The sequence below is a fragment of the Chrysochloris asiatica genome, unplaced genomic scaffold (genome assembly GCF_000296735.1).
Source record: "Chrysochloris asiatica unplaced genomic scaffold, ChrAsi1.0 scaffold00194, whole genome shotgun sequence".
Lineage (NCBI taxonomy): Eukaryota > Metazoa > Chordata > Mammalia > Afrosoricida > Chrysochloridae > Chrysochloris > Chrysochloris asiatica.
The window spans coordinates 1,556,204-1,574,871 of record NW_006408712.1 but is presented as its reverse complement, the minus strand read 5'-3'; the positions used below and the strand labels follow the sequence as shown (position 1 = coordinate 1,574,871).

Sequence of the window (18,668 nt, the reverse complement as noted above, 5' to 3'; positions counted from 1 at the left end):
CTGTATACACAAACCAGGTATACTTGAAGCAAAAAAATGATCCCAGTGTAAAGTTGACTGAGTTTCCACTTCAGAAATTTGACATTCTTTCAAATTATCTCAGAAGCTGAAATTCTGAGATTTAAGAGGTTCACAGACTACCTAATTGTAGATGTGAAATGTGAATGCCTATTTAGATATTAGCAGTAACTAAATCGTTAGTGACAGGGACTACCTTTTAATTGGGTTTCCACGTTTCCCAGGAAAAGAGAATCACTAAACTTTTATGAGAAGAATATTTAAAATGTTTCAATTGTCAGTATTGCAGTTATCAGTGTAAAGTACATTTGATGTTTATTAATTAAAATTTTCCCAATTGAAAAAAAATGTATTCTTACATTTCAGATTTAAGTGGCTTCCTAAAGTTTGAGGTCCTGATGTGGCACTGTAGAATAAGCACTGAACTGTTAACTGCAAAGTCAGCAGTTCACACTCACCAGCCACTCCTCAGAAACCCCATATAGGGTCACTATGAGTCGGAATCAACTTGATGGTACTTAACAACAACAATCTAAAGATTTGCTATTTGCTTTTGTTCTGATAGTAGAGTATAAGGTAGTTGATTTATTCGCTTTCCTTTAATAAATCTTAATTCTCAGCTTTTAAAACAGTATTCAGCCCTTTCTCTACTTTAAATAATTATTTTAGTATTTTTGTTTTTATTCAGTTTTTTTGTTTGGTGTCATTTTGTGCTCGACATCTCATTAACTATGTGAAGGTTATATTGTGGCTCTAATTTCCAGCATTTCCATGCTGTCCAGTACAAAGTGTCCCTTTTCCTCTATGTATATTCCAAAGCACAGTGCTCTCATGCAGTGTGAGTCACTGATAGATTGGTGTTTCTAGGTGTTGTCAAGTCACTTCTAACTCACAGAAACCCTGTGTAGGATTTCCATGGAGCGGCTGGGGAGTTTGAACCACTGACCTTGAGGTTGAGTGCTTATCCTACAGTGCCACACCAGTCATTATGAATTGTAGCCTGATTTTTAAAATGTCATTTTATTTCATCATTTTTAAGTTGTTGTTGTTAAGTGCCATTGAGTCGGTTCCCTGTATAGGGTTTCCAAGGAGTGGCTAGTAAGCTTGAACGAAGTATGTATGCATATATGTTACTTGAACTCTACGACTGTTACCTAGTAGAGATTCTTTAGGAATTTGTATGTTTGAACTGATGACAGTATTTATAAAAAACATATTATATATTTTTGTCATGAGACCAGAAGAACTAGATAATTCCTGAACATTTTAATCAAAGACTTTATTGAGAAATACTGATCAAAAGGGGGGAAATACACAACAGAATTTGAATTTTTTATGGTTAATGAACTTAAACAAAAAACATCCCTTAAAGTCTCTTTAAACTCAAACACTATAAACTCAAACCAATAAAAAATGCATGTCTCACGCAATATGCATGTTCTTTTAAGAACTATCTATATAGAATCAAGGAATTCTGGCGTGTTACTGTAGGATCAGCACTAAACTGTAAGCTACAAAGTCAGCAGTTCAAACCTACCAGCTGCTTCTTGGAAACCCTATATAGGGTCACTATAAGTTGGAACTGACTCGATGGGATCAAAATAACAACGGCAACTGAAAAGTTAGGTAGGAACTTTAAAGGGTATTGAGTCTATGTGAATTAGGGAGGAGCAACTCAGGAAAGGAGGATGAGAAGCATTGCAAAATTCAAAGAATGTAACAGATATCACTGAATTACATGTAGAAGCTGTTAAATGGACGTTTGTTTAGCTGTGTATATTCTCAACTAGAAAATAAATTTTTTTTTATTTGATGATCATAAGAATAGAACATATTTGATTATAAAGAATTGCTTCTAAAAAGTGGGGGTCCTCAAAAGAGTATTTAATATCCATGATTTTGTTATACTGCCCTCCAATTTTTTTCTTTTATTTAATAAATATTGTTATTATGGAAATAATAGTAAAATATTACTAAATGAAAAAGAAAAACAATCCTGTTAAATAAGATTGAAAACCACATGGGGTACATGTTATATACTTATAAAATAGCAGTGGAAAACGTTAGTCTATGAATGATTTCCTTAGCTTTATAAAATTGATTGCGTGTTAAGTAGCAGAGCTCAATAGAAAACTTTGTTCTCCTTAAAAGTTTGCTCGTGTGTGTGTGTGTGTGTGTATGCATGCACACACTCACATGAATGCACTTATGTATTTGTCTAACTATCTAACTAGCTAGCAAGCAATCTATGGGCTATAGGACAGATGGAAAGGAAGGATAGTATAGTATTAGGCCAATTGCTTGTAGCCTGAGAAAAAATAGAGAATCTTGTTGATAATAAGATACTATGTGTATGTGTTTGTGTGTGTTCTGTAATAATGAAATGATGTGTGTTTGTTTTATTATATTATTGTACCATGGTAATAAGGCATTAGAAGATATTTACCATATCTACCCTTGTTTAACACTACTGTGTTTTTATTGCACCTATTCTCACTTACCAGCTACCTTGTTATTTGAGGTTTTGCATGTAAAAGATCTACTATCTGATTATTTTGCACATTGCTGACATACATCTGACAATAATGAAGGCTGAGTATGAGGCAAGAGTAATGCTGGTTGTGATGGTTAAGGTTATGTGTCACCTTGGTTGGACCATGATTTTCAATGATTTGGCAGTTATGTAATGAGATAGTCATCTTCCATCTTCACATAAATATGCTGACTTTTGCATAACAACCTAACCATGTTAATAAATATTGTATTATGACTTAAAGTATTGATTTTCTTTAGTTTTCTTAGTATTAAGGCCTTATTCATAATTATTTTAATCTAAGGTAATGTGCATAATTATTGATAAATAATTCTGTTCCAGAAAAATGATGATAATTATTACAGAATTTCCCGTGTTTTACTTAAAAAAATTACATAAGTCATTGTAACTCAATACATGACATAGATTTTATCGTTGTTTAAGTATTTTTCTATACTAGCATTATTAAGGTTTATGTATATTCTAACAAAATCACTTATTATACTCAGAATACACCTAGTTTGTGTTTTATCAAACAAAATTATATCGACACTTAAAAAAACATTTTGCCTATTACTGTATTTCAAAATAGTATTAACTGGGTTTGTTTTTTTTTGTATGTGTTTTTCTATTTTGCTTGGCTTTTTGAACATATCTGGATTCCTCATTTTAGAAGGTAATTATGTTTTCTTTTCCTTGAAAATTGTATTTCTCTGCCATAAATGATTCTAATAAAAGTGACATGTTTCTTTTTTTATAGGAAAGACCTTTCAACTCTACTCTCATAATCTTATAGCTTTGTTTGAACAAGCCAAAAAACCAGGATTAGCTGCCCACATTCAAACTCATAGGTTTCCAGACCGCATACTACCAAGGTACAAAATAACATTTTGATTCTACTGGGGATGAGGGGAATTAATGTCTGTTTTTTAAATAGTTATTATTTCTTAACTAGTAAAAATACTTATTTTTATCTTAATTTCAAAAAAGTAGTTTACAATAAACTATATGCCATCTAGAATCCAGAAGAACAATAGTTACGAAACGTGACTGTCCGTGGGAATAACCTGCAGAACTTGTTAAAATGGTAAAATACTGATTCCTAGGCCTTTCTCCAGTTCTGTAAACTTAGACGCTCTGGGTTCACAATTCAAGGCTGATTTTTTTAAAGCTCTGTGGATGGTTCTGATGCAGCTCTCAGAGATTGTTACTTAGGAACCGCTAAGTCATGTGTTTTTTGTATTTTCAGGAAGTTTGCTTTAACAACAAAGATTCCTGATACAAAAGGCTGTCACAAATGTTGCATAGGTAAGTAATGCTATTTATCAAGTTGGATGGTTTCAACTACTGACATCTTTAAAATGATCTCATACGTTTTATAGAATTAAGTAGAAAAGAGGGTAGGTTTTTGTTTTTAGTAAAAAGGTTAACCCTTTTGTGATCTGTGGAACCTATATTTTCATCTTAGACTTCTTGGGAAGCTCCTAATCCAGTTGTAGTGTATGCTACCACCTGGTTTTCTGAAGAAACAGGTCTCAGCCCACCAGTCCCACCACCCGAGTCCACTTGTGACTTATGTGTCCCATGTTTGTTGTTGTTGTTAAGTGCCATCAAGTTGATTCCAACCCATAGCGATCCTGTATATTGTTTCCAAGGAGCAGCTGGTGAGCTTGAACCACCGACCTTGCAGTTCAAATGACTTTGCAGTCTGATGCATTAGCCAATAGGGTCATACCAGTATTCCCTGTACTTATATCAAAATCAATACTATCTCAAAAAAATATTTTGCCTTGATTTCAGCACACCTTCAGTATCTGTAAATACGAGGTATCAACAAAAAAATTCAAAGCAGAAAATAATTCGGCCATGAAAGGGTTAAGGGACCATGGGGATGCATACGAATATGTAAAGAAACATGGAATAAAAATGGTTGGAAATGTATCCATAATGTTTTCTCCAAGCATAGCTTTTCTAAAGCTTTTTTAACCATAGTCACCAAGATTGTATTTCTCCTAAAGCATCATGCCTGTCATTTATTGAACATCGTGGTGGTAGTTGTACTAAGTTGATTTCAATTCTTAGCAATCAGTATGACACAGTAGAACTGCCTATAGTTGAAGTAGAACTTCCAACTACTTCACCTTCCTCTTTGTTTCCAGCCTTTGCATTCCAATCTTTGTAAATCTTTACGGAAGCTCCCAAGGAGCATCTAGTGGGTTTGAACCGCCAGACTTTGTACTAACAGCCCAACACCTAACCCACAGCACAACCACATGTAAACATACACTTCAGATGAAATCATAGATTTTAATTACCTCATTAGACCTTGTCAAGTGTTTAATCTTTTAGTTTACTCATGCAGCAGCTCTGTAGGGTATCTTTAGTGCTTAATGTACTGTTATTACAAAAAGTTCTTATGTTTAAGAACGTACTTTATTAAAGGCTTTTAAATATAACATGTATATAACTTAAAATGGAGAAAGCAAGTTAAAAAGGGAAGGAAAATAAAGCCAAATACAAAAAACATAATCTTTCTTTGCTTCCTGCCCACTTTCTTTTTTTAAAGTTTTAATTGTGATTATGAATTGAGTGATAGTTTACATTGGAGAACATCATCTTTACATGTATCCTATCATATTTCATTTCATTGCAATGATTACAATCCTCTCCATGCATCATCAAACAACCAAAGGGTAAACCCCACAAGCCTGCCCCCCCGGCTATCAGCACACAGCCCCACTCCCTCCCTGAGTCCAGAGTCTCCAGCCACTCCATCTCTCCATGTCATCGTCTCTGCCTCCATCTCTGGTGTCACTGCTTCTCTGGATAGGATCCCACTCTGCTCTTCGCCCTTGATGGTCTGAGGGTCGTCCATTTCTAGACTGCAAAATCAACCACTCCCCTCCTCTTGTTACAAAACATCTACCTATATACATTTCCAACCCTCACAGTCAGTCCTGATATCAGTTATTCACAATTGAACTACAAGAGTCTTATCCCCATTTCCTTTCATCAACCCTATCCAGACAGGTTGGAAACCACTCAATGGAGATTTAACCTTCCCCCGCCCCCTCTGGAACTAGGCTCCCTCTTGAAATCTTGTAAACCAGTCACTTCTTGCCTTTGTAGCACCCCCCATTTATGGTAGCCAATGTCCAAGTTGCCCATCCTTGTCTACCCAGTGTACCGTGAGGGTGGGAATGATCCTGCTGTAAAGATTTTTTCCCTCTTTTGAGCTACAACAGCCATAAGCATAGGTTAAGTTTATCAAATTGTAGCAGATTACTTCTTTTTTCGTCTTCTTTCTTTATCTAGTCGAGTTTTGATCATCCAGCCATGGAAGCTAGGTCAAGTGGGTACTATCTGCACATATGGTTGTTCTTGTGCATCTCCCCTCACTTCATATCAGCTGGACACTTCATTCTCCACTGTAGTCTTCTGTCTGCCCACTCATTTTTGTCATCCTAGTGAACAAAAATAATATTTTTTTTCAATATATCAACCACTTCAAGTAGTGTCTTCTAGCCATATTTTGGTAACAATGTTAGGTCACATTTCACTAATTGTCTCCTATTGACACTGAATGTATAAACAAAAGGAAGGTTGTCTTTTAGAGCTTTTCATAGCTTAGTTGTTGCTTTTAACTATGTTACTTTTTAATAAAGATATTCTATGTATTGGAATTGTATGTTTGTTTGTTTTTTACAGTCAGAAACCCTTACACAGGACATAAATACCTCTGTGGAGCTTTACAGTCTGGAATTGTTTTACTCCAGTGGTATGAGCCAATGCAGAAATTCATGTTGATAAAGGTAGATACTACTTAGCTTTACATTTTTCTTCATTAGAAAATACCAGTATATAACTGAAGCTGAAATTACAAAATACTGTTACAACTAGCTAGAGTCATCACATTTATAGTTATTTATATGTGTTTATTTGAATTAGGTATTTTTGTGTTTTTTTTTTTAGAGTTCCTCTTTATCCTGTGTTAATAAACTTCATAAAGATAATTACAACCATAAAGATAATTACAACCATAAAGAAGAATTACAACCATAAAGATAATTTGGCCATTTCTCCAAAACATTCTTCCTTATTTTCGTAATGTAGTCCTGTTTAGAATTAGGTTAATTTTTAAAATGGAAGTCTTTTCTGATGATTTTGTTCAACAGTAAGAGATTGTTTCTAAATTATATTCTGTTACTTGTTGTTTTCAGCACTTTGACTTTCCTTTGCCAAGTCCTTTAAATGTTTTTGAAATGCTGGTGATACCAGAACAGGAATATCCCATGGTCTGTGTAGCTATTAGCAAGGGCACCGAATCAAATCAGGTGGTTCAGTTTGAAACAATCAACTTAAACTCTGCATCCTCGTGGTTTACAGAAATTGGTGCAGGTAAGTATTTTTGTACCTTTGATAAGAATAGTGATGCTTTTGCATACAAAAGAAACAAAAAGAACAAGTTTAGCTTACTTATGCTCTTGGGCTCTTGTACATAAAAATTCACTACATAGTTTCCTGAGTAAGACCAGAGACTTATGCACATGTAATACAGGAATCTCTATTTGCCAGATGCAATTTTATACAGTTTATTTTACCAAGGAAAAGTTTATTGATTCTTGACATTTAAAGAGGTCTTAGTTATTACCAGTTATCTTTGATCTGGCTGAAAAAAATTTTTCACATTATTTTAAAAATTTTTTCAGCTTCTCAAGCAAATAAATTTACTTTTTAAAAAAATCATTGCTTTCCTTATTTCCCGCACTTTGAATCATTGAGTGCTTTTCAGATTGAAATAGAAAGAAGCTTTTCAGTGTAGCCATCAAGTGTTATCCTTTAAAGATGCAAGGAAATACTGTCTGCACTTTACCAAGTAGAAGGGTTTGTTAGCCTGGGATTTGATCAAATACATCTCCATGAAACCTCAGAAAATGATGAGGAAATTTATTCTCAAATTTAAAATGGGACAGATCAATCAAGAATTAACTTTTTAAAATCTGCATACATAAGGAATGGTGGGGATTTCATTTATTCATTTCCGGTTTGTGCTGATATTTGATCACTTGTAATCCCATGTTTATCCAGCTGTTTTTACATATAAAATCAAGAAAGCTTTAATTGTGGCTATTTAATTGCTGACCACTGCTATATATATATTTTTTTTTTTTAAGTTTTTATTGTGAATTGAGAGAAAGTTTATAGGGCAGATCATCAGTTCTACATTTAACAAATTATACACTTTGTTTCATTGTTGTTGTTGTTGTTATGTTCCATCTACTCGTTTCCGACCCATAGCAACCCTGTATAGAGTTTCTGAGGAGCATCTGGTGAGCTTGAACCACTGATCTTGCAGTTCAAATGGCTTTGCAGTCTGATGCATTAACCCACAGCACCACACCAGTACTCCTTACAATGGTTACAATCCCCTCCATGTACCATCAGTTAACAGTATTTCTCTTTATTCATTTTAGCTCTTTATTAAAAAAAAAAAAAAAACCTCAGGCATATATAATAATTTACACCACCAAAGGGCACATTCTGCAAGTCTGCTTCCTGGCCACCAGCTCTCAGTCCCTCTCTTTCCATGAATCTAGAGTCTACAATTCAATCTATAACATAGCCTAAATTATAAGAATTCATTGTGGAATCCAGCTATGGGAGATAATATAGACTCCACAACTAATGTTACTTTCAGAATAAGAATCAGTCTGAACCAGTTTTATCTCAGTAAATGTTTAATAATAGGCTTTTGTGATGCCGAGAAGACGGGTCTGTAGCAATTGCCTGTTGCCTCTGATATACTGATATACTCTGATATACTCCCAACATACCAGTGTTAAGTCACTAACTGATGTCAACTAGAAATTTCTGAAAATTTAACAACTCAGTACAAGCCAGCTTCTACATTCACTAGACTGTGAACACTCTTTACAGAACATGTCATAGTTTCCAGTAGAATAAAATAATGTATTCTCTTCCCTCCCACTTCCGCTATCACCCTGGCCTTTTGTTAAATGTTTTTGGTTGGGTTAGATGCGTGTATTCCTGTTACAACAAACAGAAATGTCCAAATTACATAGTTTTACTATCATGAAATATAAGCAGCCCAGATGCTCATATGTTGTTGTTGGCTGGTTGGTTGTCATATCCAACTCATAGCCACCCTGTATAGGGTTTCCAAAGAGCAGCTAGTAAGTTTGAACTACCAAGCTTGTGGTTCAAACTGGCCTTGAGGTCCAGCACATTATCCTTCATTGTTACTGCTAAAAAGAAGGGTTATAGATCTTTTTTTTTTTAATACCAAGATCATTTTTGGCAGACAGCCCTAACTTCCTTTTTTTTACCACTGGGCATTTTAAACAGTTATCTAATGTGTATTTTCACCCACTTTTCTTCTGGATGATATATACTAGATTGCATGTGCAAAGCATAGTCTTCTTTTGGGTTTTGGGGTTTTTTTTAAGAGATTCTGTTGTTTGCTTTATTTTCTCTTGCAATACTTTGGGGGGGGAGGTGGTGCTATTCCCCACTTTTAAAATTGTTTAGGCTAAGACTTTAAAAGACCCAAAATTGCTTTCTGAAAAGGGATAGGACCCTGCTTGGAGGTAATCATTCCAGCCAGCAGCCAGTGTAGTCCAGCACTTCGCTCAGTAAGGCTCTCGGTTTTCCTAAGTGATTGCTAGTCCAACTCCCCGCAATGTTCATTGTCAAGGCACTTGGCAATACTGACAGGTAAATGTGCTCCTACTCCAAGACCCTTTTTATCTTAATCTGATTCATTGTAGTATAGGCTCTATTCTCATCTCCTAGGATGGTGTTTAACATCTGTGAACTCTTAGTCAGTATTTGTGAATTAATGCATGAACATAGACTAGCTGAGAGATAGTATCAATTTAGAACTACCTGAGGACCAGTTTATGGATTCTATAGATCAGAATTCTTCATGAGTAAGTCCAGTGGCCCCCCAAGACTGTGACCTTTGGTCACCTTCAGGTCTGGAACTGAACTCTGCACTCCTATGGCTCAGTTTTCAGCCAAGCAATAGATTGATTCATAGGTGGGCAACAATACAAGTGAGGTATGCACACCACAGAATGGTCAAGTATTTGAGATCAAAAGGGCAGCATTTACCTAAAGACAAAATTCAGAAGGGTTGGAAAAGAAGAGGAATAGAAACAAGAAACCCAGAGAAGTGGAGTAAGTGGTATTACATTAGGGGATTGCAGTCCTTGAGGTGAAATGAAATGTATGATTTGTTGAATGTAAAACTAAAAATAAAAAATAAAAAAAACAAGAATGGGGTCAGGATAATTCCAAGGGACTTTGGAAGAGCCACAAAAAAGAGTAGGAACACATTTTAGCTGTTAGTGTTGCCAAGTGCTTTGACAATGAACACTGGGTGGGATTTGAATTAGCATCCACTTGTGGAAACTATGAAGCCTTATGGGGTGAATTGCTGGTCTTATAAAGGCTACTGCACCTCTGTTTTAGAGTGATTGAAATGATGGGTCCTGGCCCTGAAATAATATACATGAGCCAAGGTCCAGTGTCACCAAGAACGACAGAACGTGTAGGCAGGCACTGATTGGAACATTACTTACATAGAGAAGAGACAGGGTTAGCTTCAGTAGTGGGTGTTGGATCCCCATGGCCTTCACAGCACTGGTTGTCTGCATGCATCCCTCTAATGCTGCAGATGACAGACACTCCTGACCTAGGAACAGATACAAAAATGAGTGTGCTCAGGTACCATGTGACGTGCACACATAAGCACTGCAGAGAGAGTTTTCTATGTACTGAGAACAAGAGGGTATTTCCCAGTGAGAAGAAAGAGGGTTAGCAACTTCCATTATCAGGGCTTGTTCAGGTCCCAAAATTTCTGATGGGTAACCCAGATGGAAATCAGAAGGCTATGTGAAAGAGTCTGCTCTTCTCTTTTTCCCATATATGGAATTCTGTTTGTGTTTGAATGTGCATTTTTTAAGGTAGAGGATTAAGGGACTTCCCAGAAGAAGCACTGCTCTAAATAATGTAAATTCTGTTCCTTGATTCAACCAGGCCATTTGCCATATCTGAGTGCTTTAGATCAGGGTTGGGGAACCTTTTTTCTGCCAAAATTTATGACATCATTTGCAAGCCATACAAAATTGTCGACTTAAAAATTAGTCTGCTTTATTTGGTCAGACATTTAATTTTAACTGACCCCTAATGTGATTGGTAAGAGCTGTAGTAGAATTGTGGTTACGAGTGGGGCTACTAATCTCATGGTCAGCAGTTCAAAACTACCAGCGGTTCTGTGGGAGAAAGATGAGGAGACTTTCTGCTTCTATAAAGATTTACAGCCTCGGAAATGCTATACAGGGTCTCTGTGAGTGGGACCCCACTCCACGACACATAACCACTACTACCACTAATGTGATTGGTGTGACGCTGGAGGATAATGCACTGGACCACAAGGTCAGCTTGAGATGCAAGGTCAGAGGTTCAAATCTACCAGCTCCTCCTCAGAAATCCTGTACAGGGAACCAACTCGATGACACTTAACAACAACAACAACAACAACAAATGTAATAGATGGAACTGCGGTTGCCTTGGCAAGGCCAGACCAAATAATTTCACAAGCCGTATACCACCCGCTGGCCAAACGTTCCCAACCCTGGCCTAGATGAATATTTTGCAAAAATACCACAATCTCTTTTAGCAAATGTTAAAATAAGTAATCCTGTGAGTGTCAGCAAAATGATGGGAATTGTTTCTTATAAAGCTGCTAATGTTTGTGTCCTCTCTGTAAAGCTCCCTCTCACCACCACCACCACACTCACCCCAGTACAAGGAAACATTCTCTCTGACCATAGTATTATTCATCCTTATGCTTTATCTAAATGAAACACTTGGTTTTTCTTTTCATTTTTTCTGTTTATCTAAGGATACTGTAATTTACCTAATTGACCTTGTTTCTGTCTTCCCATTGACACTATAAAGTGCAGAACAAAAAATCTAGCCATTATGTACTATACATATTTTCCTCCCTATATTTCTCCTTCCTTCACTTTATCTTTGTAACATTCTAGAATTAGCCAAAGTATTAATTAAATTAAGGTTCTTCTCAGCTCCATTCGGACCTAAGTTCTCCTAATTTTCCTTAATTATCATTACAAAATAACATTTTTTATGTTAGAATTCAAAGATTAGTTTTAAGTCAGAGCTAAAACTCAGAACTTGTGGGGTTTTTTTATTTTTATTTTTTTGGTTTTCAGGGTTTTTTTTAAAGCAGCGTTGTATAATTGTAATCTTTTCTTTTTCCCCTAGGCAACCAACAGTTAGATTCCATTCATGTAACACAGTTGGAGAGAGATACAGTTTTAGTGTGTTTGGACAGTAAGTACAATTTTAAAGTTTATTTGGAATAGATGTTGTATATAGCCGTTCTTTTTATGGAATTGAGTCTATTAAATTGTAATTCAAGATAATCACTCTTCCACCTTAAATAGCGATGTTCTACTGAATAAAACCTAAATTGGCTACAGATAGGAGTCCTGGTGTGGTGCTGTGGGCTAAGGCGTCAGACTGCCAAGTCCTTTGAACTGCAAGGTTCAAGCTCACCAGCTGCTCCTTGGAAACCCTATATTGGGTCTCTATGGGTGGGAATCAACTCAATGGCACATAACAACTACAACATAGTAATTGATTAATCTGTTTGTCAGTACTAGACTTTGTAACTTTATTTTTTTAATTTATTACATACTTGGAAACACTGTATAAGAATGATTTGCCATATTCTCAGTATAAAATTTTTCATAAAACTATTTTTCATCATGTTGTTAAATGCTGTCTAGTCAATTCCTACTCACAGCAACCATTACAGGGTTATCAAGGTTTGAACCGCCAGCTTTGTGGTTCTCAATCCAGCGCTTATCCTACGGCTCCACACCTCATTCAAATTAATGACAAAAATTAATGGTTGTACTATTAAAGGAGTCATGGTATGGCACCGTAGGATAAGCACTGAACTGCTAACGATAAGGTCAGCTGTTCAAACACACCAGCTCCTCCTTGGAAACCCTGTATAGGGTCACTATGAGTCAGAACTGAAATGATTTGACAGCACTTAACAATAACACACTCTTTTTTGTTTTGTTTAAGTTTTCATAGTGAATTGAGTGATCGTTTACATTGTAGAACATTGGTTTCACAGCATCGTTTCATTGCGATGATTACAATCTCCTCCATGCATCATCATTCAACAGTATTTGCTTCTATTCCCTCTGGGTTGTTTTTTTTTGTTTTTTGTTTTTGATGGGGGGGTAGATTGTACACAATCCATTTATAATATAAAATATATATATATACGGCACATAGCAACAACAATATATAATCATTTAAACAACCAAAGGGCACATTCTGAAAGCTGCTGTCTTTTCTCCATGTCCTCATCTCTGTCTCCATCTCTGGTGTCACTGCTTCTCTGGATAGCGTCCTACATTCTGCTCATGCTCGTCTTCTCCCTTGATGGTCCTAGGGTCCTCTGTTTCTGGACTGTAAGATTAACTACTCTCCCATTTTTGTTACAAAACTTCGACCTTTACAGTAACAACAGCATACTCTTAAAAGTCATTTATAAAATCATCCTATAACATGAACTTTTGGAACCGCATGAGAGTAAGATTTTAATGTACTTGTGAATTTTACACTTCCACCTCCTTTGGCGCTGATGGGTTCCAAAAACGTTGTCTGAAAAGAAGGCATCTCAAAGTCTTTTATGCAAGATTAAAGTTAATAAAAATAATGTCATGCAGCAGATCATAACTGGGAATGAGTCTTGGACTTACCAGTTAGATGTTTTTGATGCATGAAGAGATGTTATAAATAACAATAAGCTGTACTGTGAACAGTAGGAAAAACTTTAACAAAAGGTATTAAGAGTTATTACATCAATTTTTCAAATGAAGCACACTGGTTCTTTCTTGTCTTTTTCCCTCCGTATTTACAATTCACTGGCATTGATTATTGCACTGTGGTTCTTAGATCCACCTTGTTTTCATGGGATAAAGTCTTATGAACTGAAATTTGCCCATATTTGGGATTATATGTGACATTTAGCAATATTTGCTAAATTGACCAATCCGTTCTTTTTTTTTTTTTTTTTTTTAATTGTTGGAACTTCCCCACAGGGTTATTTTCAAGATTGTTCTGATAGTGATTGTACATCCATTTCTACAAGGATAAGTCCGAAAATATTGCTACTAGGGTTCAAGTGCACATATTTATTCAAAACAAAATGTGTTTAAGTTTGTTTCTGTGATCAGTGAATGGCTACAGACAAGTCCTTGCGATAATACACTTCTCTTAGTCTCGTTAGGGTGCCTTCAGAAACAAAAGGAGTATGTGTGTGTATGATGGGAATAAAACAATTTTGAAGTTAGGGCTAATGTCAAAATTTTAATATAACTCAAGCGGACATCTTCACAAGTAATGGAAGTTTTGCAACAAGTTTACGGGAGTGTCGCCCACATTCAACAACAGTTTATAGATAGATCTAAAAGTGTTTTAAAGAAGGTTGGGAAGACCTCCAAGAAGCGAAGACCTTCGTTAACCTTAATGAGTGTAGAAACTGCAAGAAGTCAAGACACTGGTGGAAGAAGACCATAGAATTAGCACTGGTGCAGTAGCTACTGAAATTAAGATCTCACATGGTTTGGTGTGTTATATCTGAAGTGAACATCTTGACCTCAGCAAGCTTTCAGCTCGATGGGTACCAAAAATGTTGTACCAAAATCAGCCAGTTCAAAGAACTGATCTTCCCATTAGTCTTTTAAGCAAAATTGAAGTTAATGAAGATAATTTCATGGAGCAGATCATAACGGGGGACCATTCTTGGACTTACCAGTGTGATCCAGAGAGCAAGGTCCAGTTAAAAGAATTACATCCAAGGGCATCTGCTGGGTGAGTTCAATTCCAGGCAGAGGGGTCAGGTCAGCACAGAAATTTATGGCAACTGTGTTTTAGGATTCCAAAAGTCATCTTGATAGATTTTCTCAAAGGACACTGGAAATGGAGTCCTGGTATGGTGGTGTAGGATAATAACTGGACTGCTAGCCATAAGGTCAGTAGTTCGAACCCAACAGCCACTCCTTGGAAACCCTATACAGGTTCTCTGTGAGTCAAAACTGACTATGGCACTTAAAAGCAATATCATGAAGAAACTTTAAGAAAATTGAAAACTGTGTGTAAGAAATTTCTGAGGAATGCACCTGCTCATTCTTCTAGATGTCCTAGGAGAATTTCATTGGGAAACTTTCTCCCATCCACCCTTCAACCTTGCTTACTCCTTTAGACTTCTTTTTGTTTCCAAAATTCAGAGAACTTTTCAAAGGAACACGATTTCAGTCCCTCAAGGATATCAAAAGAGATGTTTTGACATGATATAAATTAAAAAGCTCATAATTCTTCAGGAAAGAGTTAAGTCTAGGTGAAGGCTATGTTGAGGAACAATAGTTTCATGTATTAATATTTTTGTTCAGTAAAGCTCTAGACCCAGAGAGGGAGAGGGGCTGTATGCTGATGACTGAGGGGCAGGCTTGCGGGGTATACCCTTTGGTTGTTTGATTTTGCATGGAGGGGATTTTAATCATGGCAATGAAACAATATATGATAGGGTGGATGTAAAGCTAATGTTCTCCCATGTAGACTATCACATAATTCACAATAAAAACTTTTAAAAAATAAAAAAAATAAAGATTTTGATTATTTTTTTAGCAATACTTTTTATTTGCATTTGTATTTTCCTAAGGGTTCCCTAGTACATTTACCTTGTAGAATCATAAAGATCATCCATTATTACAGATGAGTTTCTGTCAACCATCTCTTCTTTAGGTACTTAGAATAATGAGAAGATTGGAATGTTATGTTACCATTAAGTGAATTTGCTAAATTATTATTTTATTCTAACAACTAGAGAGGTTATTATTGATTAACCATATAATCAGAATTTAATGTTCAATTTTTAAATACCTTCTGAGTCATAAAAAAAAAAAATCGTGCATAGTTTTCATTTGAGTAATTTATATAGTAATCAGAATTCTTTTAAACCTTTTACTAACTTGGCCCTTTCTCCCAGTTATTCAAGGTAAATGGAACAGTGACTTTCTTGAGATTTCTGTTTTGAAAGGGGACAGAAGAAAACTTCAGTTGTCATCAGCTGAACTATTTATAAATTGGTTTCAGTAAGCAACAATAGAGATAGGCCCATAATCACAAATCAGGGAAGTAGATAAAGGAGATATCAATGCAGAAGAGAAAGCATCTTCCAGTCAGAGCTAACATGGCGAAATTAGAAAACAGGCGAAAGGGAAATGGAATTATTTATGTACACTCCTTTTCCTCAAGTTTACTTCTAGAGAAATTGTGACCCATGGCGTCCTGTTTCTTTTCACTATGGACCTTTGTAGAGTAGTACTCATAGTAATTAGTTGCTGATTACTGCAAATGTTAATCTCCATTTGTTATGTAATTTGTTAGGTAAAATCTAATCTTATGGCTAACTATTTGGGCACCAGGGCAGCCAGTTTTAAAGAACTGTACTTTAAATAAATGAAAATATAAATGTTTAATATATACTATACAAGTAAAAAAACAATAGCAATATAACTACCATTTACCAAAAGAGGCACTCTTATAGTACATCTTATAAAATATATAAATGCCAGTTTTTCACTGGCCATACTTGGATCAAGAAAGTAGTTAAATTTCATTTAAAATGTTGTTTGATAGTCATGTAATAGTTATATATCAAGTTATATTTATTTTTAGCAGATTTGCATTTCCAGTCTTGATTGGTTTGTTTTTTCTTTGTTTGTTTGCCTTTTTCAAAGAATTTGTAAAAATAGTAAATCTACAAGGAAAACTTAAGTCAAGTAAAAAATTGGCCTCTGAACTAAGTTTCGATTTTCGCATCGAATCTGTAGGTAAGCTTCATCTTTTTATTAATGAGTTTGGAATAATCTGTTTTATTATTTCTGTATTTAAGTTTGTCGAGACCAAAAACTAAATTGTACACTTCTGTTATTATTTAAATGTTTTTTGTAGTCTATAATACAGTAGGCATTAATTGCATGTGTCTAGAGTTACATTGGACTCCTGATATGATACTGTAGGATCATCACTGGACTGCAAACCAGACAGTCAGCAGTTCAAACCCACCAGCTGCTCCTCAGAAACCCTATACAGGGTCGCCATAAGTTGGAACTGACTCAACAGCACTTAACAACATCAGAGTTACGTTGTGTATGAGTCCTGGTATGGCACTGTAGGATAAGCACTGGACCACAAAGTTGGTTTGAACCTCAAGGTTGGCAATTCAAACTCACCAACCACTCCTTGGAAACTATGCAGAGTTGCTATGAGTCTGAATTGTCTCAACAATAAAAACAACAGTGTTACATTTAAATTTAAATTTTTCAAACTTAAATGAATTTAAATAGCCACTTGTGGCTTAAAAAAAAAAAAATTGCCATTGAGTCACTTTACACTGTTAGTGACACTGTATCAGGTTTCCAAAGCATGATTCATTTTTTGTGTAAGACACTGGTTGTGTGTTGTTGGTTATTGCTTTTAGGTCTATTTATATAAAAATGACTTTTCCCACAGGGCTAATGTGCCACTTTAACTTGTTTCCTTATCAGTCAGTATTTTACTATGTAATATTCTTTGACTTTATGATAAAAAGATCATATATTATTACTGTTTGTATCTCATTAATTACATGTCAGTAAGTATTTTCCCCAGAGGTAACAGAACTTGTAAAATAAGTGTGTGTATCTGTGTGTATATATAGGTATATATACATACATTTGTGTGTGTGTGTGTGTGTGTGTGCACTCTGGTAGCGGTCAATAAGTATTTCCCCCAGAGGTAACAGAACTTGTAAAATAAAAATAAATATGTGTGTATATGTGTGTGTATACTCTGGTAGCATAGTGGTTACGAATCGGGCTGCTAACCTAAAGGTTGGCAGTTCAAAACTATGAGCCGTTCCATGGCAGAAAAATGAGGCATTCTGCTCCCATAAAAATTTACACCCTTGGAAACCCTGTGCAGGGTCGCTATGAGTTGAAACCGACTGCATGGTACTTAACAACAACATATGTCTATATGTGTGTATGTGTATATATATATATATAAGAGAACAGAGTTAAAACAAAGTTTTAAGTTTTTATTTGGATTATGCAAATGTATGGATTTTATAACTAAATGTATACATTTCTCACTAATTATAAAGTTGGGGTTTTTTGTAAATATTATTAGTTTCTCGAGTAGAGTTTTGCCTTTCACAAATGTCCGCTCAAGCTTCTGTATAATATCTTAAGTAAAAATAATTTGCTATGAGTGGAAAATGTATTGAATCAGAAAACCTAAACTTTCTTTAGATAGAGGCTAATTCAAAAGATATTTTGGAAGTAGACTCTAATTTAACACTATGTGCTGGGTACTGCATGCCAGTTTCTAAGAGTTAAATTTTATTTCCAATTTAATACCATTTAAAAGACTTACTAACATTTTGACCTATTTACAGAAGAACAACAAATAGTCCCATGGCTGCCCTTAATTTTAACTGAAGCACACTGGAAGACACCTACACTTCCAAGATGTGCTCAGCTACTTAAGAAAATTTAATTACCACACAAAATTGTCTCTCTCCGGCTGCCATCCCTCCTTCCCAGTGAACCATTGAAATAATCACAAGAATCTTCCTGAGTAGAAAAAAATCTTTTAAAATCAATTCTTTAAAAATAACATAAAATCAGTAACTGTTCTGTTTGTTTGTTTATAGCAGTTAGTGAAACTTAATATGATTTGTCATTATAAAATATACTCTTTTTACTTTTTGTGAATTGAATGAAGGTTAACAGATTATCAGTTTTGGATTCAATAAATCATACACTTCATTTCACCTCAATGATTGCATTTCCCTCAGTGTAAATCATTTATCGCATTTTCTCTGTTTTCTTATTTCCATTCCTCCTCCTTTCCCAATTCTTCTGAATTTTGTTCGTGGGTAAATGCTGCCATTTTGATCTCAATTGGTTGCTGTCCCCACTATCTATTTCTTGGCTGA

The 18,668-nt window shown here is 35.4% G+C and overlaps 1 protein-coding gene across 1 annotated transcript in view; it reads left to right on the top strand.

Moving 5' to 3' along the window:
* MAP4K5 (mitogen-activated protein kinase kinase kinase kinase 5) overlaps positions 1-18,668 on the top strand; it is a 142,830-nt gene that overhangs the window by 111,692 nt on the left and 12,470 nt on the right. Inside the window, 7 exon segments of the mRNA XM_006872337.1 lie at positions 3,225-3,227; positions 3,312-3,426; positions 3,801-3,859; positions 6,260-6,363; positions 6,772-6,949; positions 11,864-11,932; positions 16,426-16,518. Of these exon segments, the coding sequence (XP_006872399.1) occupies positions 3,225-3,227; positions 3,312-3,426; positions 3,801-3,859; positions 6,260-6,363; positions 6,772-6,949; positions 11,864-11,932; positions 16,426-16,518 (621 nt within the window).